The 25,950-nt window shown below is 52.6% G+C and overlaps 2 protein-coding genes across 4 annotated transcripts in view; both read left to right on the top strand.

Moving 5' to 3' along the window:
* CEP295NL (CEP295 N-terminal like) overlaps positions 1–15,702 on the top strand; it is a 37,368-nt gene extending 21,666 nt beyond the window's left edge. Inside the window, exon 5 of the mRNA XM_060395829.1 lies at positions 1,712–15,702. Within this exon, the coding sequence (XP_060251812.1) occupies positions 1,885–3,546 (1,662 nt within the window). The 5' untranslated portion in view covers positions 1,712–1,884 and the 3' untranslated portion in view covers positions 3,547–15,702. The remainder of the gene's footprint in view (positions 1–1,711) is intronic.
* The window catches only part of TIMP2 (TIMP metallopeptidase inhibitor 2), an 86,520-nt gene that overhangs the window by 53,959 nt on the left and 6,611 nt on the right, over positions 1–25,950 (top strand). For all 3 annotated transcript variants that reach the window (XM_060394675.1, XM_060394676.1, NM_001166186.1), the window contains 2 exons: positions 16,288–16,388; positions 18,654–18,762. In XM_060394675.1, the coding sequence (XP_060250658.1) occupies positions 16,288–16,388; positions 18,654–18,762 (210 nt within the window). The remainder of the gene's footprint in view (positions 1–16,287; positions 16,389–18,653; positions 18,763–25,950) is intronic.

A 25,950-nucleotide genomic window follows, 5' to 3' on the forward strand; every position in this document is an offset into this window, starting at 1 on the left:
CCTTTTGCCCATTTTTAAATGGATTGTTTGTTGTCTTCTTACTGGGTTGTACGAGTAGTTTATACCAACTGATTCAGGTCTTCTGTTGGGTGTGTGATTTGCAGGTATTTCCTTCCAGTCCGTGTCTTGTGTTTATACCTATTAGCAATGTCTTTTAAAGTGCAGAGGTTTTTAATACCGATGATGCCAAACTTATCAATTTCTTGTATTGTTTGTGCTCTTGGAGTTGTATCTAAGAATGTGGGCCCAACCTGAGGTCATGAACTTGCACTTCTGCTTTCTTCTAAGTGTAGCTTTAGACTTTACGTTAAGGTCTATGATCCATTTGCATTAATTTTTGTCTATGATATACAGTTTTGTATATGGTAAGATAGGGTCTAAATTAATCTTTTTTTGTATGTGGATACCCGTGTCACTTTGGTTGAAAATCTCAACCTTTGTGTTTAACGCCCTAGCTTTCTCTTTCTCTCTCCTCTTGCTCATCGTGGGGGTTGGCAGACTGGTAGAATATGGTATTAACCAGGTTTCCACATGTCTAACTACATGATCACAGTTACCAAAAGCTGGTGGCTATGTGACCATTGGTCAAAGACGAGATGTCTACCTGAGCGGCAGCTGCCACTTCCCAGCTGTGTGATCTGGGTCAAGTTTCTTAGTTGCCCTGCCTCACTTTCCCCACCTGTGAACCAGGGGTGCACAGGTTCACCCTTGGACCCTTGATAACTCCTTACCTCCAGGGTTACTGGAAAAAAGATGAGTGGAGGGCAGCCCGCACAATTCGCATTAGTTGTTCCAATTGATGCAGTGGGATTTCTGGGGACCACCATTACTTTGAGCTAAAATTTGCTCAGCCTGACTCCACCCCACACACCCCAAGATGAAAGAAGGGAAGGGAATCCCACACAGGTGAAGTGGGCTCCTTTCAAATTGCAGTGTCCAGGAGGCGGCTTATGTAGCCCACAAATAATGGCAGTTTGGGACACCAGCTGTGAGTGGCCATAGCTCCAGACTCTTTTTTTCTGGTATAAATGCAGGTCCTTCTTTAGGAAGGTCTGGTGGAGCACATGTCCCTGCCTGATGCCATAGAGATGTGAGAAAAGAGATAGCACCAGCTTAACCTCTGTTTGCACTGAATTTTAGTACAAACATTCGATCCGCAGTCACCTGCCTACCTCCCCCTACCCACGCGCACACACGCACGCACCTTCCTCGCCAGATTCTTCCCCCTACGCTCCTTCCTCCTTTCATTTATAAGTAGCTCCCTCCAGAGGGCCAGGCATTTGCACACCGCCCTCCCCACCTGAGCCCTAACTCGTCTCCTAAGGTGGGGTCGTAACCTCAGCACTGTGGACGTTGGGGGCCAGGTCCCTGCTAGTCGCAGGGCTGTCCATCCTCTGCATCCTGGGCTGTTTCATAGCAGCCCTGCGTCCACCCACCAGATGCCTGTAGCACTGCCCACCTCCTCCAGTTGTGACAACCGAAACTATCTCCAGAAATGGCCACACGTGCCCCTCTGAAGCAAAACCACCCTCCGCTGAGAACAGCTGCCCTGCAGGTCTTGTGTGGAGGCATGTGAGGCAGAAATCGGGAGCTGAGGACGAACGGGCCCTTGCAGGTGGGGGCCAGGAGGGCAGTCTGAAGGGACGGGTCACCTCCCCTGGCCCCCCTGAGCCCGCCACACTCAGAGTCCTCCCCTGTGCCTTGTCTCCAGGGCCTCACTTTCCTTGGAACGCTCGGGGCAGCGCTGTGCATCTTCCTGCTGGGTGGGCTTGACCCAGAACAGCCGTGGCACCTGTGGCCTCTCGGCCCCCAGTGCCCTTGAACCTCCGCTCTCCCGGTTCCTACCACCTTCTCTCCAAAGCTGTGTCTGTAGAGGTCCCTGACATGCGAAGAAGCTCAGAGAGAGCTGTTCGACGGAGCCCCAGTCCCGACAAGGAAGCCTTGCTCTCGAGGCAGAACCTTTTGGACAGATTGCTCCAGGTCCGAGAGAAGGGAGCCCTGGCCCCGCAGAGAAGACAGAAGGACCCCCAGCAGCAGAAGACCCAGCTGCTCCAGCGCTTGGTTGAGGAGCTGAAGGCAGAGTGGCCGGAGGCCCTGGACCAGCAAATTCGAGGCCTGGGGCGGCTGTACTTAGCGCATCTGTTGGGCTCGGGGGGCGAACGGGCCGAGGACCATGAACCTGACTCAAAGGGCTCAGCCCAGCGAGGAGCAGCCAGGTTGCCCAGGGCTAGGGGGAAGCACAGAGTGGCCGCGCAGGAAGAGAAGGGACGCAGGGAGGAGCTGGCCCGACGACAACCCTGGTGCGCCACGTCCCGGAGGAGAGCAGTGGACCGAGAGAGGCAGGGGGCCTCCAGAGCCACGGGCCCGTGTCCCCCTTCCCTGAGCCCCCCGGAGAGGAGTAGAGGAAAACGAGCGCCTTCCATGAAGACGGGCGGGGGCTGCCGTCACGGGACAGACGTGGAGAAGCTCTTGGCTGCCACAGAGGGGATCAAGCGCCTGGAGGGACAGGAGAGTGACGCAGCCCGGGAGGGCAGGAGGCAGCTGGGGAAGCGACCAGCTCGTCATCAAGGCCCGAAAAACAACTGTCTGGATCAGAGTCCCGAAGGCAAAGCCGACCACCTGGAACAGCTGTGTCCAGTCGGCTCGACCCACAGAAGGGGGGCCTCGCCGCCCGCAAAGCTCGGGAACAAGAGCAAGTGGCAGAGAGAGCTGGAATTTGCCTTCGAAGAGTTGTTTGATACCAACAGGAAGCTGAAAAAACACCTGAACTTGCAGCTGAATCTCAAGCCCGCGGTGGATCAGAGCCCTGGTGCAGGTCAGGACTCCACAGAGGAGACGCAAGCATGGAGAAGGGAGAGCCAGGGAGAGAAGGCGGAAGGAGATGCAGAGATTCCTATGGTGCCCACCGGGGAGCCCATGAATCCAGTGGGGATGGAAGCCCACCTGACGCCGTCCAGAACCAGCTTGCAAAAGTTTCTAAGCAAGCTCGAGAGCCAGAAATACCAGAGGATGGCCAAGGGCGTGGTTAAGAGCGACAGTACACTTTGGTTTCCCAAGGCAGGAACCTCTCTGAATGAAAAGGACCGGCTCTCGTGCAGCCCTGGATCCGGATGGGAGCAGCCCCAGCTGGATGCGCTGGTGCAGGGCTCCCTTCAGCTTCACCCACAAGAACAGGTAGACAGGGTTGGCTTGATGGCATCAGTGCAGGTGGAGCAAAGAAGACTGAAGCAGCTGGACTTGCTTGAGCCAATCGAACACCACAAGGTAAGCCTGGAGGCTGACCTCCAGACGGAGCTGAAAGACGGGAGGAGGGGACACAGCCAAGCTCGTCTGGTTCATCCGAAGCCTGACTCCCCTCCAGACCCGGAGAAGGAAGGCGGGTATGACCGCAGCCCCACTTCCCCCTCGGCTGCCGTCGTCGACGATGACAGGCACAGTCAGATGATCCGTGACATTCAACAGCAGATTCTAGAGCAGAACGTGTTGCACAAGCAGTTTCTTAAAGAAGCCAGGAAACGCTTGCTGGAGTTTCAGAAAATATGTTAGAAGTGAGAGTCCCACCCATGGTAAATACATCACTGATAACTGGGCGTTCTGCCGGAACTAGTACCCAAGTCTGTGCGATTGTATTTGCGTCATCTGCTCAGAAACCCGTAGCCTCTTTGAAATGGGCCATCAGTCATCCTCCTGTGCTTTTGGCGCGAGGAACCTCTGCAGAGGAACCTCTGCAGAAATCCTACTTACTCCCAATCTTGCCTTTAAAAACTAAGTCCTGTTCGGAAAGAATCCTTAGCATGAAAATAAGAACCCGTGTAGGGCGCGGTATGTGGGTCTGGCCAGCGTTAGCCCAGGGGTGTGTCCTGGAGCTGAGGCTGTTTTCATGTACCACGAGCGCAGATGGAAGCGCCAGGTACATTTAAGTGCTTCAGATGTTTCAGTCAAATAAACACTGGACTTTGAGGGGGCATCCAAGGTCAGACGGGCGCAGTTTCAAAAGATACATCATGGGTTGCTTAGCCAGTGGCTGAGACGTTCAAGGAGAGGTTTAACGAAAATCTTTCAGTCTTTTCAAAGCAACATCATTTCATAGGACATCACTTGGTAACATTGTTGTAAATTTAATATTAGAAAGTGGGAGGGAGGGAGAGAAGGGGGTGGGAGCAAGAGGAAGAAAGAGGAAAGAGAAGAAAAGGAAGGGGAAATGCTTCTCTGTGACACAGCCCTACAGACTCCTTTGGGGCTGGTGGGGGTGGGGAGTAGGGTGTCTCATCACTTGCCTTTCTCCCAGCTTTACCCCTGACCCAGAAGCCTCAGCAGCCACGGAGACCCTCCGCTGGATGGGGTTTTATCTTCCAGTTGCATTCTTAGGGATTGGAACGGAGTGGACAAACCTTTTCTGCAAGGAGCTGAGAGCAAACATTCTAAGCTTCACTGGCCATATGGTCTCTGGGCAACTACTCAGTGCCTGGAAGGCAGCCGTAGACTAAATGAATGGGTGTGACCGAGTTCCAATAAGACTTGATTTGCAAAAATAACGGGTAGGCAGGCTTTGGCCCTCAAGCCAGTGTTAGCTGACCCCTGGGCCTAGCATATCAAGAAGATGGGCCTCCCTCCCTCCCTTCCAGGAACCTCAGCTGTCCTGAGTAGGAGCCCCTCTTTAGTCATGGTGTGTGGGCATTACTGGGCCATCAGTGGCCTTTTTAATCTTACGTATGTTTGGCACCATAGCCCAGCTGTAGTGACCAACAGGAAGTAAAGGCAGGGTCTGTTGGGACCCCAGCCTGCCCATATGTAGACAGTGTAATCATCACCTGTGAGCCCACCATTCAAATCTGAGATCTGAAATATTTGCCGAAAACCAGCTATATCTGTGTGCCTCTTCCCTCTTCAGTGCGCTGTTGCTCCTTAGCTGTATTGTGTATCTGCAGAACTTGGGAGTCGTCCCCACTTCACCCACCAGAACACACCCTGTGTTGTCCAGCTTATGCTCGACCCCTATAAAAAGGATGTCATGGCACATGTGGTCTTTTGGAAGCTTTTGTGGACCCAGCGTAGTGAGTTCGTCCATCTCACAGGCAGGTGTCAATTTTGCTGCTGCGTCACATTATCGTGGGACCCTCTGAGACTTCCCATTGCTGCTGGTTTTGGGCCAGTTCCCGAAATGAGAGTAACATCCCTAATGCACTGGGTTCAAAAGGCCTGACATCAGAAAGTGCTTTGGGAATGTGTGGCCACCCCAGCTGGGACGGAGGTGTGGGAAAGGTCTCCTTCCTGTTTTTCTTCCCATTTTCACCTCTTTTTTGCCTCTGGAAAATGTTGGCCTGACCTTGCACCCTTTTCCCTGTGCAAATATTGACTGGCAGACACTGCCTCACAAACCTGGAGGTGAACAGTGAACAACAGGCGCATGGAAATCTTGCATCCTAGTGGAGGATACAGGTGACAGGTGAGCACAACGACTCAGCTGGCAATGGAAGGGTACTCAGAGAGGCAGGGTGAGTGACCCGATGCGCGTCTCTGAGCATCCAGCCCCCAACCCCTGGACGTGCCCGTCTGTGTGGAGCAGTAATGGCATCCTACAAGGTGTTTGGTGTTTTGTGGGTTTTTTATGGTTTTGTTTTAAAATCAGTAGTTTTGAGTGAGGATCCTTCCACCATCTCACGTCTCCATCACGTGGGTCTCTGCTGTCTTGTGGCTTTTCCATTTGAGGTAGAGAAAGTGTTGGATCCCAGCCCCATTTCTCTCATCTGCGTCTGGAAAGTCATGGGTCAGGGCTGCAGAGCAGCTCAGTGTGGTCTGAGTCCAGTGTGAATAAAAACAAAAGTCCTGGGGCTGGGAGAGCTTTGTCACTCCCGGGCCAAATGAGGATTCCCCGCGGGGAGGGATACAGGCCTTCAGCAGGTGCTCAGCCAGAACTCCGTCTGTTGCCATGGGATTGCCTTGGTCTGAGGGTGGAGGGGCCGCCCTGGGGTCACCAGGTTTAAAGCCGTGGCCACGATGGGACCCAAATACTGAGTAATGATGTTCTCCTGACTCGGCCTGGAAGCCACAGTCTAATGAAGGGGCAAGCCTGCCTTTGAGTGCGTTATTTTTGTTTCCACTTTCAAAGGTCGTGTTTGCGCCCCGCGTGTTCTAGGTGAGGAATTGTCCCCTCCTGGCCACACTTGAGCTAAAAGTAGGTGTCGGGGAAGGGCAGCGAGACGTGGTGGAGGGTGACTCATCTCTGCCTGGACGGTCCCTCCCACATTGTCCCCCGGCAGCTGTAGGAGACACCTTGCCCTTCTCCACCTGACCTGCCGAAGACCGAACCAGGGTGGTCTGGAGCACCCTCTTGCCTGGACCGGCAATGCGAGCAATGGAACAGCGCTCCAGGACCACCTCCCCCCAAACAGGTGACCCTCCAGTGGTTCCCAACAGAGGCATCACCGGTCACTTTGATCTCGATGGTATCCCAGGGGCCCCCTGTGGCGTCCGCGAAGACACTGCCTTCTCTCCTTGTTGGTCACTTTGATGCGACTGGATGCAGGTGCCAAGGACCCTGGGACAACGCCCCCAGGAAGGTTTCCACCCAGTCCTGCCAGAGGGAAGTGAGGACCCCGACACGGTGGCTCCTCCCAGGGGGCCCTCCCTCCTTCCCCCTGGACTCTTCCTCTCTGGAACTGCATCTTCTAGGACGTTCCTCTGTGTGTGTCCCCCACACACACTTGGGGCAGTTTCCCTGTTCCTGTTTCACTCTGGGTCGTCAGGTCACGTCCTTGCAGCCAGATGGTGGCCCCTGGGGAGGCCTCCGTGCCCCCCACCGCCGCCCGTTTGCCCAAGCGATCCGCACGGGGCAGGCAGCGCCGGTGGTACCTGTCACAAGGTCCACTGTCCACGGGCACGTGTGGGCCGGCAGTGACGGACAGGAAGCGGGACAAGGGACAGCAGTTCAGCAGAGATGGCGGCACAGGTCCTGCCCTGGTGGGGCCCGGGGGCCACCCTTGGTTTTGGGTGTGTCCCCGCATTCCGTGGGTGCTGCCCTGGGGGTCCTCATGCCTGTCCCCTCTCCCATCCAGCCAGGTGCTGGGTCGCAGTGTGCACAAGAACATCCAGAAGCTCAGAAATGTAAAATGATGGGAAAATAGGTTTTTAAAGTTGGGGCATGGGGCAGGGGGCGCCTCTTCCAGTGAGCAGAAAGTGGCCATAAGGTGCGGCCACTTCTTGCCTCCACCCTATTTGCTCTGTAACAGGGTGGAGAGTCGATGGCAGAGTGTAGCCCACCGTCATCCCCGCCTGGAGATGAGGTTTGGGGGGCGGATTGCACCCCACACACCACCCACTCCGAGGGACAAGTGAGCTAAGCTCACAAGGACTAGCTGAGGAGTGGGCGCGTGACCTCCCAGCCCGCTCGCCCAGGATCCCTGCACACTGACAGCTGGGGGTGTGGTCCTGGGATTCCCGCCTTCCCATCCCTGCCCCTGGCTCCTGAGCAGTGCCGTGGTCGGGGTCAGCCCACAGACCACGTGCTTCAGCATCCCATGCCAGGGCCGCCGCTGCAGCACTGTCCACGAGGATGGGGCCTGAGCCACTGGCCCGGCACTCTGTGTGTGCACATCCTGAAATGAGGCCTGCCCAAGGTCCCAGCCCACCAGTGAGGATGGGACCTTTGTCTGCTGCCCCTCGCTTCTCTGCTGTCCATCCCACCCCTCCCTCAGCCTGTGGGCAGGGAGGGATGGAGGCAAGGCGGGGTGGCCGGGTGTCCTCCCAGAGTCTCTCCCAGCCTCCTGCTGCCCCCTGCCCCGCCCAGTCCTGCTCCTGCCCCCGCTGCAGGCTCCAGGCTTGGGTTTGCAGGGCTGAGCTTGGCTCCTCCTCAGGGTCTTGGCGGAGAAAGTGCAGAGCAGCAGTTCCCTCCACAAAGCCGCACTGTTCTCAGCAAATCCTCCCAGGAGCGGGATGCATTTTTTTCAAGTGATTCAGCAGCACGTGAATGGGAAGGGCCCCGAGCCCAAGGCTTTGGAGACCGTGATCAAGGCCTCTGGCGTGAGATCCCGCTGGGCCGACAGGGAGAAGGGAGGAAGGGTGGTGGGGCTTGAGTTGCGGTCCTATCCGGGTCCTGGGCAGGGCGGGTGGGGGTGGTCAGGAGGGCAGCTTGAAGTGGGGCGGTGAGGCCTGCAGTGTATGTTTGCATGGCAAGGCTCTCCTAGAGTTGCTTCTCTCCCGCTCCCCAGGGGAGCCGAAGCAACGGACAGAAAATGGAGATAGGCGAGCTGGTCTCCATGGAGACGGGGCATCCAGTGGACAGCCGCTCACGTGTGTGTGCTAGAATCTTGAGCAACAAGGGCGGGCCTGGCAGATCCTCAGGTAGCAGGCTCTCGAGCAGCAGACCCGGGCTGGGGCTGTGCTATTTCCTGTTGTCTGCACCCTCCCTGCCCCACCTTTGATTCCCGAATAAACACATCTGCGCTGAGCAGCTATCATTCCAGGCGTTTTTGACCTTGGCCTGAGTTGTGCTGGCCAAGTCTTGACCTCACCCTGGAGAGCCCAGCCCTGCTCCGCCCTGGACATCTGTTGGCTCCTGGGGTTGGGGAGGTCTGGGAAGCTTTGGGGGACCTGGTGGTGGGGGGAGGGTCCGGTCTCTCACAGCTGCTGTGGGGACAGACGAAACCCTCAGTTGCCTGCAGCATCTCAGGGCTGTTTCTGATTACTTCATTTCCCTGAAAGCAGCAAACTTGGAGGTCTCCTCCAGCCCGACTGAAAGGGGCCTGGCCTTGAGGCCAGGGAAGGCAGAGCTGAGTGCCCAGGGAGAGCTCCCAGGGCTGGGTCCACTGAGGGACAGCTGGGAAGGTGAGGGCTGGGCGCACAGTGAGGCTGGAGGGGAGGTGGGGCTGGACGCTCCCAGGGCCTTCCAGGCCCCAGGCCAGCGCTGACGTCATACATTCCTGTGACATCTCCCAGGACCCGAAGCCACACCCCATTTCCACGTACTGTTTTGTAGAGAGGGGTGTGGTCCCGAAACATGGGGCATCGGAGTGGTCTGCATCCGTGTGAGCACGACCCTGTCTCTTAAGTCACCATCTACCCTACCACCACCACTCCAGCCAGTGAAGTTTGTCTCCCCGCGCCCCCACCAAACAAGCAGATGCAGCCCCATTGCCAAGGCTCACAGTGTCTTTACCACACACCCCATGGCCCCCGAGATGATTTAGTTACATGCAAGCAGTTAGAACTCCTTCAGTAATACCAGACCACGGCTCTGAAAAAATATAATTATTCCATTACAGCTTTCAGAGGGCAGAGCAGCCGACTGTGTGTCTGAGGTGGTAGATGGAGGAAGAGGGTGCCCCTTGCTCTCCTGACTCTAGCCTCAAAGGTTAGTGGCAGCTGGGATGGAGGTGCCCCCGTTCACATCCCCCTGAGACTTGGAACACGTTCATCAATCAAAGGTTAAGGGGCCTCAGCCAGGTCGACCAGCCTACAGTGTCACTGTGTTCACCCAAAAGGGACAGGAGACCCTCAGCCCAAGTGGCAGCCCCGGGATATCCCTGCAGGGATTAAGCAAAGGCTTTGGTAGCTCTGTGATTTGAGGGTGTAGATGTCTATACTCGAGGTGCCCATTCTCCAGTGAGTGTAGACAAAAGTGTGGAATCCTCCAGGCCCCTCTGAAGTACCCCAGCAGAGCAGAGCACAGCTGGAGAGTGGGGGGCTGGAGCCCAGCCTGAAATAACTGGGGGCTAGGAAGGACTGATGCTGAAGCTGAAGCTCCAGTACCTTGACCACCTGATGCTAAGAGCTGACTCATTGGAAAAGACCCTGATGCTGGGAAGGATTGAGGGCAGAAGGAAGAGGAGGCAACAGAGGATGAGATGGTTGAATGGCATCGCGACTCAATGGACATGAGTCTGAGCAAACTCAGGGAGGTCGTGAAGGACAGGGAAGCCTGGCGTGCTGCAGTTCACGGGGTTGCAAAGAGTCAGACGTGACTTAGCAACTGAACAAGGTCCTGTCTGGAACAAAATTGTTTCTATCTGTACTGTTCTGAAATGGTTGGTGTGTAATTCTTCCCAGAACAAGCAGATGGACCAGGCGACCCTCCTGCTCGCAAACCAGGGCTCCCATTCCAGGCACAGCAGCAGAGCGACCCCCCACCCACTCTTGACTGGGGCCAGTAGGGTCTTTGGCCGATGTGCTGGCCAAAGTCCTCCGACTCCTCCCCTGCAGTAGGTGACTCTCAGGCCATGTGTGCCTCACCAGGGGGACCACTGGGCATTTTCCATGCAACTGTCAGCAAGATTGAAGAGCAGGGCAGTGGGGTCCTGGTTAATGCCATCTCCCTGGGCACCCCTCCCAGGTCCAAGCAGAGGCTGCAGTAGGTGCGCTGGCCTGGGAGAGGACCGGTGGCTTCTGTGGATGCTGAGCCACCCTTTCCATCTTGAGTCAGTACACACATAAGGTTCAGATGGTTCAGGCCGGATTTTGACCTTGTGTTTAGACGGATGTTTTTCCGAATCCTGGAGATGCCCACACCTCTTCCAGGCAGACCCATGATTATTTTTTTATTAAGCTGGAAGCTGTGCTGGGGCTGGCACTGGGCTCTTGGGATTCAAGGATGTTGAGTGTGTTGGGGCAAGGCCCTGAACAAGTCAGAGTCCTAACATCCAGGGGTTTACCATGCTCTGGGGTCAGGAGCCCATGTTGGCAGAGTGGCCCCGTTGGGAAAGGTCCTATAGGATATATAAGTAGAATATGGGGTGCCTCCAGAGAGCATTTGGGACCATGGCAAGACAAGATAAATCAGTTTATTTCAGTGTGAAATAAATGAACTTCAGAAAGGCAATTCTCCTTGGGGTGGGGTGGGGGGGCGTGGCGCGGTCTGGCTTCCCCACAGACTATGTCCTTGGCTTGTTCTTAGCCTCCATCACTTCCCCCATAAGGTCCGCAGACACAGGAGGACTCACGTCAGTGGGGTATGGGAGAGACTTGGATCAACACGGGCCGGTCGAGTGTGCTGTTCTTCCGGGCCACACCATGTGCTGGGGACACCCAAGATTTCCTGCCCGCCCTCTCCCTGTCCCTTCCCCGGCTCCCCACCCGGAGCAGTGGCACAGCCGGGCCTCCGCTGGTTTTGTTTGGGCTGTCGTCATCTCTCAAAGTCTGAACGTCGCCTGTGTTCCTTGGATCGTCGTCCGCAACCTTGACTTTCCATCCACTCCGTTCTTTTCCATCCCAAATCTGGCTGGGCGGACTAAGGATTGTTTTTGCAGGCTCCTAGTGGGGGAAGTGACGTCGTGTGGTGTCCACAGCCCAGGGGTGGGGGCGGGGGCTCTGCGGTCGCGTGTGCTTTGAATTAAGTCCACGGTTGTGCATTCCAGTAGCCAACATCTGGCGGTGAATTCATCAGCCAGCGAATCACTCTTGATCTCAAACCCAGATGTTGTGTTCACAGCCGAAGGGAAAGAAACAGAAATCTGAGCAGCCCGGGGAGAGGCCATCATTTTGGGGTGCAAAGCAGTCAGAACAGGGATCTTTGTAAAGACCCTCCATCCTGCTGCTGCCTTTGGTTCTTGAGGGGCGGGGCGGTGGAGCAGAGCTGTCTGCTCGTGGGGGTGGACGGGACATAACCTGATCCCCTGCCCCAGGGCCAGACACTGGGCTCAGCACGCAGCAGGTGTTTGGTAAACAGGAGTCCATGCCTCGATTTTCATTTCTTCCCAGATTCTTCGGATCTCTTCGCTACTCCCCAGCCCTGTCCTTTGGGCCTGGGTGTCAGAGGCCCGTCCCTCACTTGGAGTGGCTCCAGAGCTCAGGGTGATGCCATCGTGCAGGGGACACCCAAGTGCAGGAAACGTGTTTCTGGAACGTTCTTGCGTCTTCCTCTGTCAGCCACTGGCAGGTGGAAACCATGCTCCTTTGTTTTCCAGTCCATCATCCATCTGTTTTGCCTGGGTTGGATCTTCTTGAAGGCAGGCTCGATGACTGAAGACTTTCCCATACCTTGCACCTTTTTCCCTTTGGACAACAGAATGGGGCCCCTGCTCTCCGGGTTTGTACTTAAAAGGTTGCCCAACTCTGAGCTTGGCAGGGAAGACAGTCCCCACTCTGGCTCGTGCCGGGGGCAGAAAGCTGAAGGTCAGGATGTCTGCGGCTGAGCTGGCTGGGGTCCACGGAGATGCCATCTCGCCCTCCCTCTCATGTGGGGCCTAGATATCTGTTTCCCTTTGGGTCTGCTATCCGTAGCTTGCCCTTGGGATCCTCTGGTTGTAAGCCGTTCCTTTACCAATACTTATATGTGTCTCCCCACCCCCACCCTGTGCAGAGGGTGCTGAGCCCAGATGGCACCTTGCACCCAGGTGGACAAGAGTGTGCCCAGCCTCTCTCCTTCATGGTTGAAGGGTGTTGATGCTTTGGGGAAGGTTTTCCATAGAACTGAGCTCTCTCTTCTCTCTTCCTTCTCTCTTTCCTTCTCTTTCTCTTTCATTCTATAAAACATTGAGACTCAGTTCACAGGCCCTGAAGAATCTGAACTCCTGTTCCGTGGTGACAGGCCCAATCAGAGAGCCTCCCCACCCCACCCCCGACCTCCCTGCCGGCATCTCAGGGGCCAGTGAACGTTCTAGGCTTAACTCTTCTTTTATGACAATTTTTGAAGACGAGTGTGTGCTCTGTAGCCCCAAAGCAGGTCCTCCAGGAAGCTGTTACCAGACCCAGATCTGGCGTCCACGATGCCCAGGGTGGGTTCCCTGAGCCTGAGCAGTGAGCGTGGTGCGATTCTCCTAACTCCTCGTCCCCCTGGGGAGTGAGAGAGTCGGTGCCATTCTTCCCCGTGGGGCTGTGTTTGCTCTGCGCTGAGCTGTGCACGCTTTCTGTGCCAGGCATCTCCTGGGCCCAGCTCTTAGTCCCCTCCCTCACCCTGAGGGTGTGCCCATACTGGCGATGGTGGCGGTTCTCTGTTTCAGAAATGAGTAGCTGCGTCCCAGCAAGGTCAGGGAGCTTCCCTGAGGCTGTGTCACAGGGAGGGGCTACAGCAGGATGGAGTCCCGGTGCTGCCCACTTTCAAATCAGGACCCAGACTGCCCGGGAGCTTTAGGAGCTTTTAGGAGAGAAAAATGCATGGACCTTATTGTGTGGAATCGAATGGGGTCTCTTGGCTATTTGGAAGTACTTTTTGCTTATTTTCCTTTAAAAAAAAAAAAATCGGTTTCAGTGTAGTTGATTTAAGTGCTGTTAATTTCTGCTGTACAGCAAAGTGATTCGGTTATATTATATACATTCTTTTCATATGCTTTTCCATTTATGATTTATCACCAAATATTGAATATAGTTCTCTGCGCTGTATAGTAGGACCTTGCTGTTTACCCATCCTGCATATAATAGTTTACATCTGCTAATTTCAAATTCCCAATTCCTCCTTCCCCCTACACCCCTTCCCCTGGACAGCCAGAGTTCTGTCTGTCTATGTTTCATGGATATTGTTCATTTGTGTCTTTTTTTTGGATTCCACATGTAAGTGATACCATACGGCATTGGTCTTTTTCTGACTTGCTTCACTTAGTGTGATAATCTCTAGGTCTATCCACATTGCTGCGAATGATATGATTTTATTCTTTTTTATGGCTGAGTGACAAGGATGAAATGTTACGCATCCATTCATCTGTCAGGGGGCATTCGGGTTGTCTCTGTGTCTTGGCTAATAGTGCTGCTTTGAACATGAGGGGGAGTCTATGTATCTTTTTGAACTACCGTTTTATCCAGATATATGCCCAGCAATAACATTGCTTGATCATAGGACAGCTCTAGATTTAGTTCTTTGAGGAGCTCCATCCTGTTTTCCATAGGGGCTGCACCAGCTTACCTTCCCACCAGCAGTATAGAGGGCTCCCTCTTCAGCATATGTTATTTGTAGACTTTTTAACGATGGCCCTTCTGACTGATGAGCAGTGTTACCTCATGGTAGTTTTGACTTTTTGCTTGTTTTCTGATGGTCAGCAGAGTGTTTATTGAACACCTATGAGGCAGTAAGCGTTGTGCAGAGTGCTGGGCCTCTGAACAATAGTAGCAAACAGCTTCAAGAAGCATTCAGGACTGGGTACACCACCACAATGCAGTTTGGCAGCAATGCTTCTTCTAGACCTGTGATCTCCTTTGGATGTTCCTGGTTCATTTGATAGCAGGCGCTGAGGACGATACTATGAAAGAGCAAGCTTAGGACAGACTGATCTGATGTTTACTCATGTGCAGAAAAACTTCCGTGCAGTGTTGCGATAAGGTATAGACTAGGCAGGTTGTAAGAGGGACCAAGACAAACCTCGCCTGTGTTGCCATCCAGTTATCTCAGGTTCAGCTCAGCAAATAGAGCTAACTGTTCTATGGTTAGAACATAGCTTCTGCCTGTTCGAAGCTCCCTCGTCTCTGCGTAAACAAGGGTACGGGTGTTTATAGCAAAATGGATGAGAGGTGTGGGATATACACCAAGTGCCACGAGAGGACAGGATTTCCCGGGTGGAAGATGGAGAAGGGCTATTTCAGCTGGGTCTTGAAGGATGAATAGAAGTTCTCCAGGTAGCGAGGAGATGGCATTCAGGGCTGAAAATATGGACACCTCTGGGCAGGTTCAGATTCAGCAAGTATTATGGACTGGTAGAACAAACAAGAGCGGGTGACCACCAAGGCAGCTGAAACAATCACTGGCTGGTACCAGGTCGCCAGGAGGACATTTAGAGGGCGGCAGTGGGCAGCCAAGGAAGATGCTTGAGCTGGATGGGGTGTGGCTGTGAAAAGGCAACACGTGCTGGGGTGGGAAGATGGGTGGAGGGGTGGGAAGAAACACTGAGATCAGGATGACCTGTTACAAGGGCTAGGCCCTCTGTTCTGGCGTGGCCCACCGCTTGGCATTTCCTGGATGTGGCTTCGTAGGTTGGGGCCTGGCTCAGCCTGGGAAACAGGAACCTGTGGCCTCGGCCAGTCATGACTCAGCGCCAACAGAAGGAAAAATCAGGGTGGCTTTGGGCCGGAGCAGGGCATTGGAGCTGTGGTGTGGGGCTCTGGTGCCAGGCTGGGGTCCAGAGAGCATTTAGGGGATCCAGGGGGGTGGGCACAGACGGGGGTCTGTGTCCTGGACCTCCCTGCTCTGCAGGAAAAGACAGCCCTGGCCAGGGGCTGAGACTCCAGCCGCTCACTGGGGTGGAGGGTGGGAGGCTCCTCCAAGCCAGGCCCTGTCTGCTCCTTGCTTCTCTATTTTGCTCACACCCATGCTCACGTGACACTCATCCACAGTGACCCTGAACAGCCGAATCTTGAAGGACAAAGCTTTTAAAGCCATTAGAATGGCCTGTGCCACCAGCTGATGAGCCTCAAAATGAAAAAAGGGAGGGAGGGCTCTGCCCAAGTGACAGCGTGAGCTGTTGATCCCCGCCTGCCAGGTTATGGGGCAGAGCAGGGTCCCGGCTTAATTGCTAGTAGGAAGCCCTGGGTTGCAAGGTCCACGAGCAACCTCAGGCCTCAGGGAACATTCCGGAACCTTCCCAGCCTGACCTCTTCCCCACTCCTCCATCTCGTGTCAAGGTCCAGGACCATCCTTTGTGTTTTGGCCTTTGCCCTCGGCATCTGTCCCTTTTTTCTGCCACTGATGCTCTTAAATGTCTCCTCCTCCCGTTCCACACCCTTTGGGTTAAAATGTTTGACCTCCCTCTGCCATTGCCTCTGATAGAATGTGTGTTATTACAAAAAGCAGCCCCAGGACATTTCTCAGGGACATGCAGAGGACGGATTCAGAGGCTGGCAGGATAGACTTTTTTGATGTCAGACCTCCAACCTAAATATGATGGGGCCTCTTGCAGGAAGGTAACTCCCCCTCTACCTTCAGCCTGAAAAAGCCTGACTGACTGTAGGCTATGGGAGGAGGCGGGCGGGGTGGGGCTCTCACCATCCTTAACTGCACGATCAGGATGGCCGGCCAGTCAGTGTGCTCATCTGCTCTCCCAGCCACTGATACATACACATTGGAGAGAAAGGGAAAAAAGCCCCAGAGTCCCAATGTATGAGATCCACAGTGATCCTTGATCAAATCAGTGATGGCCTCCGCCACCCCCTGGTCTTGAGGGACAAGAGCTGCTCTGGGGTCCTGTCAGCAGAGGGCTCTGGTGTCACTCCTGGTCTGCCCCTTCTGGATGGAGTCCAGTGCTGTGCCCAGGCTGGGATTGCCTGCCCTTGCCTCCCGCCTCCCTGCTGCCAACTCCGCCCAAATCCCCTCAACCTCGGAGCCAGGACGGTCTTGCGGGGGACTCTGCTCACCTTTGCATCTTTGTTTCACAGTGATCAGGGCCAAAGCGGTCAGTAAGAAGGAGGTGGACTCTGGCAACGACATCTATGGCAACCCCATCAAGCGGATTCAGTATGAGATCAAGCAGATAAAGGTAACGGTGGCCGTCCTGGGGTTGCTGTGTCCAGCAGAGCCGTGGGAGGTTTGGGAGTGTGGCAGGGTGTCCCGCTGTCTCAGTGCGCCTCTAGGTCCCTAGAACTGGCCCAGCCACGCGTGGGGCGGACGGTGAGGAGCAGGGGCATCAAGCTGCAGGTGGATCTGATTCTCCTTAATCTGTAAATGCCAGAGAACCTGTGTGCACATGGTGTGTTCCCATCGGCTCAGTTCTTCCAGAAATGTGTTATCTTCACTCTGGTGGCTATAAATCAGTGGCAGAGCTTCAGCGTTAAGTCACCAACTTCACAGCTTCTGTGGAACATTCCATGAGTGCCTCCCCGCCTCTTCCATGGTGGGTGGGTTCAAAAGGCAGTGGGAACTTGGCCATGGTTTCTGGGAGCCCACAACTAACAGGGCAAATGACCTAATTCCCCCAAAGTGCGAGTGGGCTCCAGTCTTGCCTGGTTAGCTTTACTTTCAAGAGGGGTGAGGATTTGGAGAGAGGCCGGCTCCTATGGAGAGGTGTGCTGGGACATTACCTAAGAGAGGGGAGTTAGGGAAGAAATGGACTTGGCAGCCCAGCCGGTGATGGAGAAGATGCTTTGCCAGGCCGGGTAGGACCAGAGGCATTGAGAGCTGTAGACCCAGGGGGAGGTGACTGGTATTTGTCAGTTTTTCAGAATGTGGGTTGTGTTCAAGGTCATATGGCAAGGAGCCCTTGTTTGGGAGGGAGGGAGGGAAGACACGGGGGAGGCTGGGAGGACAGGACTGGCGCTAATGGAAGGTTATTGTTGACAGTAAGTAACGGAAAAGACTGTGATACTGGAAAGATCAAAGGCAAAAGGAGGAATTGGTGGCAGAGGACAAGATGGTTAGATGGCATCACCCACTTAATGGACGTGATTTTGAGCAAACTTGGGGAGATAGTAAAGGACAGCAGAGCCTGGCTTGCTGTAGTCCACGGGGTCCCAAAGAGTCAGACATGACTTAGCAACTGAACAACAACAAAACTTGGCCTGTAAGAGGGAAGAAGATTGTAGGCTGTAGCTGGAGAGATAGCTTTGTGACCTGGTTAGTCATTGTGGCCATCCATATTGTTATAAAAATAGAAAATACATGTTACCAAAAGGTCAGCGAAATGCTTAATCATTATGTCTGTGTCATTTAAAGGGGTGCCCTGGTCTCAGTGCCAGCGTCTCTATTTATGAAGCCGTTAAGACAGTATCTCCGCTCTAATGACCCACTGTGGGGTTAGGAAAAGGGAGGTGTTCACACCAAGGCAGCACTTTCAGCCCTTTGGTGACAGACGTCATTCATAACCTTTCTTGGCATGGGTTGGGGTATAGCTCTTGCAAAGCTGGTTCATTGTGACATTGGGATGACCCTGTGCCATTTGGGTTTGCTTCTTGAAGCTCTCCCCTCCGCCGAAACCAAACAATAGCATTAACCTGGGTTTAACCACGCAGCAGGAATCCTGATGCGGTTCATGTGGAACTGTGGAGCCTCAGTTGTGTGTGTCCCACGGTGCTGTGTGGCCGCCTGTGTTGTGTTGGTCCTGGACATGTGTGCCCTCCCCTTTCCATTACCCCCACCCCCACTCACCCGGCTGCGAGTGAGCTGCACCCCTAAAACCGGAGTGGAGGGCAGTTCTCAGCCCACGCTCACGTCCCCGCCTGTCACTGTCCCTGGTGGGGCAGCAGGAACCCCCTGGCTGGGGCTTTCTCACTTCCTGCTGGAACAATGCCCCCCTTCTCCTGAGCACCAGGTCTGTTCCCAAGGGGCTCTAAGGAAATCGCAAGTTGAACTCCTCTTGCCCAGAGAGTTACCTCCTAATTAAGAGGTGCCTCTCTGCTCTGGCATCAAGTAGCCAGTACTTGATCAGAATTCCTGGAAAGAGACAAAAGTGGCTGCCCTCCGTGGTGGGTCAGAATCACCTGGAGGTATCCAAGCCCCTCCCCGGAGATTCTGTGATGACCTCACACGTGGTTGGGAAGGCAGGTGTGTCTGAGGCGGGTCCTTCTGGATGACCAGGTCATCCCCAGCCTGGTAACAACTGCCACCCTAGGCAGTGAATCACAGCAACCCCGAAGAACCCTGTGCGTTAGGAATTGTCGTCTTCCAGCCTGTTTGACTGGTGTGTCCCCATCCCCTTTCCGTGCTGGCAGTACCCCAGGTGCAGGTCGGGGCATGTGTTCAGGGAGGCATCCGGATTCCTGGCTGTGCCGCCCACGTTCACTTACGTTCCTCATCCTCCTTTTTCCAGATGTTCAAGGGACCTGACCAGGACATAGAGTTTATCTACACAGCCCCCTCCTCTGCCGTGTGCGGGGTCTCGCTGGACATTGGAGGAAAGAAGGAGTATCTCATTGCAGGTGTGTAGGCGGATATGGGTGTGGGCTGCTCTTCGAGGGCGTCCAGGGGAGCGGAGGTGGGGCGGCTGGAGGTGAACCAGAGCCTTGACGACACGTATGATACACACGGTGCTACTCAGAGGTCTCGAGGATTCCCTGCTTTTTCCCATCGGAGGACTGATGAATTTTCAACCGTCCTCCACATTCCCCTTGTTCGAATAGTGGAACTAATGTGACTTAAGAGAAAGAATAGAGTAAACCAGTATTCATAGGAAATCTGAGGTCAGGTGGACACAGAGATGAGAGGCTGGAAGTGCTCAAGGCTGGGCAAGAGGCGGACGGCAGAGTTGAAACCTCGTCATTTTCTTAAGTAGTTTTTTATTTATCCGACTGTGCCAGGTCTTAGTCGTGACCATGCAGGATCTTTAATCTTCGTTGCAGCACATGAGATCTTTAGTTGAGGCAGAGGGACTCCTCGCTCCGGCATGTGGGAGCTAGTTCCCTGACCAGGGATCGAACCCAGGCCCCCCTGCATTGGGAGCTTGGAGCCTTAGTCACTGAACCGCTGGAGAAGTCCCAGAACCTTGTTTTAAATCTCTTAATATTATTGTGTGTGCTACTTGTCTGTTCCTTTGTTCATCGTATCCCTCTTTCATTTATTGTGATAAAATACACACAGCATAAAGTTTACCATTTTAGCCAATTTTCTGTGCCTAGTTCAGCAGCACGAAGCACATCCACATTGTTGCACAAGCGTCGCCACCATGCATCTTCAGAACTCTTTCATTTTCCCAAACAAACCCTGTGCACATTAAACTCCCCTTCCCACAGCCCCCTGCAAAGTCCTGCTTTCTGTCCCTGTGAAATCTGACTCCTCTAGGGACATCATAAAAGCGGAATCTAGCCCCATGTGTCCTTTTGTGATGGGCTTATTTCACTGAGCGCAGTGTCCTCAAGGGTCAGCCATGTTGCAGCAATGTCAGAATTTCCTCTTTTTTCAGGCTGAATAATATTCCATTGAATGGATAGACCACAGTTTTATCATTGCATTTCTTTTTAAAGTTTTTGTTCTTTTAGTCTTACATAAAATGACTTTTTTTTTTCTTATTATTATTACTAGACTTTATTTCTTAGAACAGTTAAAGATTTACAGAAAACTTGAGCAGGTTCGTACAGTATAGCCAGCTCTTTCAGGTCTTCCTACAGCTTTCTCTGTTATTAACATCTCAACATTAGTATGGTACACTTATTACTATGCATGGACCAGAATTGATACAGAAATCCCTTTACTTCTTTCCATTGCCTCCTCTGCCTGCCCCGCTAGCTTGCACCCCCAGGGTCCAGAACAGAGCTTCTCAAAATCAGTACTATATTTGAGATCAGATCATTTTTTGCTGGCAGGCTTGTCCTATGCATGGAGAATACTTAGCTGCATCTGTGACTTCTTGGAGTAGGAAACCTACTCCAGTATTCTTGCCTAGAAAATCCCCTGGACAGAGGAACCTGGCGGTCTTATGGTCCATGGGGTCGCAGAGTCAGATGATGAGCACCCGTGCACATGTGGCTTCTACCCGCTGATTGCTGCAACATCCTCCCCCCAGTCGTGGGGTCTTCCACATCCCCAAATGTGCCCTGTGGGGGGAGCAGAATCACTCCGAGTTGAGACCCACTGGTCTAACCAAACCTCCATTGATGCCAGAAATGCCCTATGTCCGAGCTGTTCGTGTGCTCCTGAACACGTGAGGGCTGTGGCTGGTGCAACTGAAGAGCTGGGACTTTAATTTTATTTATTGCAATTGATGTAAGTGTGAAGGTGGGGCCTTCCCTGGTGCTTCAGTGGCTAAGACTCTGCGCTCCCAATGCAGGGCGGCTTGGGTTCGATCCCTGGTCAGGAGCTGAATCCCACACGCTACAACTAAACATTGAAGATCCTGCGTGCTGTAACTAAGACCCAGCCCAGCCAAATAGCTAAACTAAATAAAAATAAATATTTAAAGAGATTATATTTAAGGAGCTTTTTTCCCCTTCTTTTAAAGGGTCTTCTGAACTTCTTAAATGTCTTATTCTGAGCATCTGTTATTTAAAATGTATTAATTCAAGGGTCAGGGTGTATTTATTATTGAATGTATAATTCAAGGGTCAGAGTGCAGCCATCACCATGGTCTAAAAGAAACCTTGTACCATTTAGCTACTACCTTTCTAACTCCCATTCTCCCTCCCATTCCCAGCTCTCAGCTACCACTAATCTCTAGATTTCTTTACTCTGGACTTTCTTATTAATGGACTCATGTAATATATGGTCCTTTGTGTCTGGCTTCTCCCAGCATAATGTTTTAGTGTTTTTTTTTTAAGTTTTTAATGTTTTACTGTAACATGTATCAGAACTTCACTCCTTTTTATGGCCAAATAATAGTCCATTGGATGGCTCTACTACATTTTGTCTATCCACTCAGCATTTCACTGGGGCTGTTTCTACCTTTTATTTACTGAGTAACGCTGCTCTGAGCACATGTGTTTTTGCCTGGATATGTTTTCATTTCCCTTGGGTAGCTACCTAGGAATAGAATGGCAGGACCTATTTGAGGAACTTCTAAACTGTTTTCCAAAACGGCTGCACCATTTCACACTTGCAGTATCTTACTGTTTTTACAACAGGAGAGATAATATTAAACAGAAGGGAACAGGGACAAAAATCACAATGCAGAGAGCTGACGATCTGATTCTGAGATCACAGTAGCCCAGCCTCCTCTGTGGTGTAGAGACCTCATTGCCCTAACAAATCAACAGCTTCTAGTTTTCTGTGTCCTTTTTTTTTTTTTTTTTTGGTCCTTTTAAAGGCTATTGTTTAGTTGCTAAGTCATGTCTGACTGTTTTGCAACCCCATGGACTGTAGCCCACCAGGCTCCTCTGTCCATGGGATTTCCCAGGCAAGAATACTGGAGTGGGCTGCCATTTTCTTCTCCAGGAGATCTTCCTGACTCAGGGACTGAATCTGTGTCTCCTGCATTGGCATTAGAATTCTTTACTGCTGAGCCACCAGGCTATCAGTTCAGTCACTCACTTGTATCTGACTCTTTGCGACCCTATGGATTTAGCACACCAGCCTTCCCTGTCCATCACCAACTCCCGGAGCTTACTCAAATTCATGTCCATTGAGTCGGTGATGCCATCCAACCATCTCATTCTCTGTTGTTGTCCCCTTCTCCTCCTGCCTTCAGTCTTTCCCAGCATCAGGGTCTTTTCAGATGAGTCAGTTCTTCACATCAGGTGGCCAAAGTATTGGAGTTTCAGCTTCAGCATCAGTCCTTCCAATGAATATTCAATAATCAGTCCTTCCAATGAATATTCAATAATCAATCCTAAAGGGCTGATTTCCTTTAGGACTGCCTAGTTGGATCTCCTTGCAGTCAAAGGGACTCTCAAGAGTCTTCTCTAACACCTCAATTCAAAAGCATCAGTTCTTCGACGCTCAGCTTTCTTTGTAGTCCAACTCTCACATCCTTACATGATTACTGGAAACACCATAGCTTTGACTAGACGGACCTTTGTCAGCAAAGTAGTGTCTCTGCTTTCTAATATGCTGTCTAGGTTGGTCATAGCTTTTCTTCCAAGGAGCAAATGTCTTTTAATTTCATGGCTGCAGTTACCATCTGCAGTGATTTTGGCTGTAACACCCTTTAAAATGAGAGCCTCGGCCATCCCTCTGGGTCTCCATACTGCCCTCTAGGGGCTATATGACCAAACTGCAGAGCTGCAGAAGCCCTTATTCAGAAGGGAGAGAGCCCGCATCCTGTTGCTGGTGGCTCCTGGTGGGAAGGTAACTTTGGTCTGGGCCAGCATCTGCCTCCAGACATGCACAGATGAATCTGTCTTAAAGGATTCTACATCAGGCCCCGCCAGCTTCCCGTTAATAGGAATAGGAGTGCCCTGGCACTGATGTTCTTCAAATGCTTTTCATGTGGGTTCCATCACTACCCCCATCACGAACCTCATTTTATAGGTGAGGAGTAGAGGATGGAGCCATGTGCTCAGGCCCCATGGTGTATACCTGAACCCACTTTCACTTTCAGACCGATGATTAAATTTTGATTTATGTCATGTTGGTAGCTTGAAATTGGCCAGTGTAGGAGTATTGACACCACAGAATTCAAACTCTACACACTTAATCCTAGGAGAGCTACTGGTTACACGTTTCTCAACACATCCCTGCTGGGGTCACACTGCCAGGAAGTGGTGCCATGGTGCTGCCAGAAATTAGACCCTGGCTAGCCTAACCCTGGGGTGGCTCAGCTCATAAAGAACCCGCCTGCCATGTGGGAGACCTGAGTTCGATCCCTGAGTTGGGAAGATTCCCCTGGAGAAGGGAAAGGCTACCTGCTCCTGTATTTTGGCCTGGAGAAGTCCAGGGGGTTGCAAAGAGTCAGACACGACTGAGCAACTTTCACTTTCAGCATAACCCTTGGTGGCTCAGTGGTACAGAATCTGTCTTCCAATGCAGTGTTAGATTCCTGGGTCAGGAAGATCCCCTGGAGAAGGGCATGGCAACCCACTCCAGTATTCTTGCCTAGGAAACCCCACGGACAGAGGAGGCTGTTGGGCTACAGTCCATGGGGCTGCAAAAGAGTCTTATACAGCTGAGCAACCACACAACAACAGCCCGGCTCTTGGGTCTATTACACTTGGCTTCCGCCATTACTGGTCCAGGTTTAGAAGTCTCGTTGCCCTGACGCCTAACCCAGCGGTCCTCCGCCTCCACTGCTCCTTGGAATTCCACAGGGAGTTTGCAAAATTCCTGATGCCCAGGCAGCTCCCCAGACCAATTCAAGCACCATCTGTAGGGGTGGCTCCCATCCCCAGAGCATTGGTAAAGCTCCCCAGGGGAGTCCAGTGCACAGCCAGGGCTGAGAACCTACCGTGCTCTGGGTCAAAGGCAGACCTTTTGTTCTAGAGGTGCCAAAGAGCCAGTCTGCACACACTCAGGAGGGCCTAGCCATAGCAGCCGAGGTCAGTCACCCCCCTTGCACAGTGGCCTCTGGGCATGATTTTCATCTTCTGGGGCCCTTCCCAGGCAGTCAGACCTGCCTTTTGCTCAGAGATCCTGAGGAGAGTGACACTGCTCTTTTATTCCACGAGATGGGTGGTCCAGACCGCAGGGCCCTTTGGCTGGATCCCAGGGCAGGATGGGGAGAGGGCTTATGTCCAACAGTCAGGAGCCCTGGCGAGGTCTCTCTGGAGCGTGGGGCTTGGGTCCCATCCTGCCCTGCTTATCACAGGAGTGCGAGGAAACCACGGGGCTGCTAAGAAGGTGGATCCAGGACAGGCGTGGAGGGCGGTGCGATGATTGTTTTCCTGGTAGTTGCTTTTCTTTCTCCTGGGAGATGTGATAGGAACATCCATTGTGCTTAGACCCTTTTCTGAAAGGGAGAGGCTTCATGTCCAAAGGGAACATGGTGAGTCAAACGCAGAAAGCCCCATAATTTCAGTCACTCTCTGATAACATTTCTTTTCACTCACGTGTCAGCTCAGCTGTTCATGTCTGCCATCAAAGGCTATTTAACATGTAATATGTACGTGACCTGTGAAACTGATCCCACACCCCAGCCCCTTCAGCTGTCCCCAGGCTGAATGAGAAAACAATTGCCCGAGTAACGGCCTCATACATTTCAGAAACTTCAGAAAGCATCCAAATTGTAGCTTCACTTCTAAGGAAAACTAAAAATGTCTGAAGATGCACTCAGTTGATAACTGTGTGCCTGTCACCTTAGTGCCAGCATGCTCAGTCGTGTCCTGCTGTTTGCGACCCCGTGGGCTGCAGTCCGCCAGGCTTCTCTGCCTATGGAATTTTCCAGGCAAGAATACTGGAGCGGGTTGCCATTCCTTTCTCCAAGGGATCTCCCGACCCAGGGATCAAATCTGCAACTCCTGTGTCTCCTGTATTAGCAAGGGGATCCTTTACCCCTGTGCCACCTGAGAAGCTATCGTCTTAAGCTACCACACATTTCACATTGGAAGCAAGCAACGTGGGGCACATTTTAGTTTCCTGACTGGCCGTGGAGCGTAAGATTAATAAAAGGCCCTTCCACTGGCTGCTGACTCACCCCATTACAGAGGAACCTCTCTAAGCCGGCTTCGTTCCCTGGCTCGGTGAGGCGGCTCTGGATTCAATCTGGTGTTTACTTTCTGAAGCACAGAATCTAGATCTTGTTTTCCTGGAGTCACAACGGGCTAACCAAGAATCACGGGGCACAGAAAATCACTCAGCCAGCGCTGGCTGCGGCCCCACGAGTGACCACACAGCCTGGGGCAGCCCACCTCCTCCTGGGCTGATGACTCAGCTTCACATGTCGAGTTGGCACCGCGAGACGCTTGTATTCAGGGACTGTTATAGATTCGGCCCTGTCATTTTCTTCTCCAGTCCTCATCTCCGGAAAGAAAAGTAAACATACAGCCCTCAGTTACAAATTTTAATTAATTCCTGTTTTTCTGTGTCCAAGAAAGGCTTTGCTTTTTTCCAAGGCAGACAGATGCTCACGTACCAAATCAAGTCTTAATTATCTCTACTGAAAGGCGTCTCTTCTTAACATTCTGAGATGCTACACCATTTACACATGACATTTAAAGCTCATGGGAACTGGGAACTGGGGCCATTGAAAATACACAATTTTAGACTTCCCTGGTGGTCCGGTGGTCAAGCATCTGCCTGGCAATGCAGAGGACATGGGTTCTATCCCTGGTCCGGGAAGATCCCATATGCTGCAGAGCAGCTAAGCCCGTGTGCCGCAACTACTAAGCCTTCGTGCTGCAACTTTTGAAGCCCGTGCTCTGCAACAGAAGAAAGCACTGCAATGAGAAGCCCATGCCCTCTCTGCAGCTAGAGAGTAGTCCCTGCTCGCTGCAACTAGAGAAAACCCGCACACAGCAACAAAGATCCAGCACAGCCCAAAATAAGGAAATCAAAATTTTTTAAAAAGAAAAAATTTGCATTTCATCTCCATGCCCTGCCTTTGCCCCACTCTCTGTGGAAGCTTGAATTGGTGGTGAAAAGGTTTAAAAAGGAAGACAGCAAAAAAAAAAAAAAAAAGATATTGGAACACATTGTTAGAACAAATAACCATGTCATCATCAGTAAACTTTTACTGAGCCATTATCATGTGCAAGGAACTATGGATAAAAAAAGGATTAAGACACAACCATTACCCTTTGTGCTTG

The sequence above is a fragment of the Ovis aries genome, chromosome 11, assembly GCF_016772045.2.
Source record: "Ovis aries strain OAR_USU_Benz2616 breed Rambouillet chromosome 11, ARS-UI_Ramb_v3.0, whole genome shotgun sequence".
NCBI lineage: Eukaryota > Metazoa > Chordata > Mammalia > Artiodactyla > Bovidae > Ovis > Ovis aries.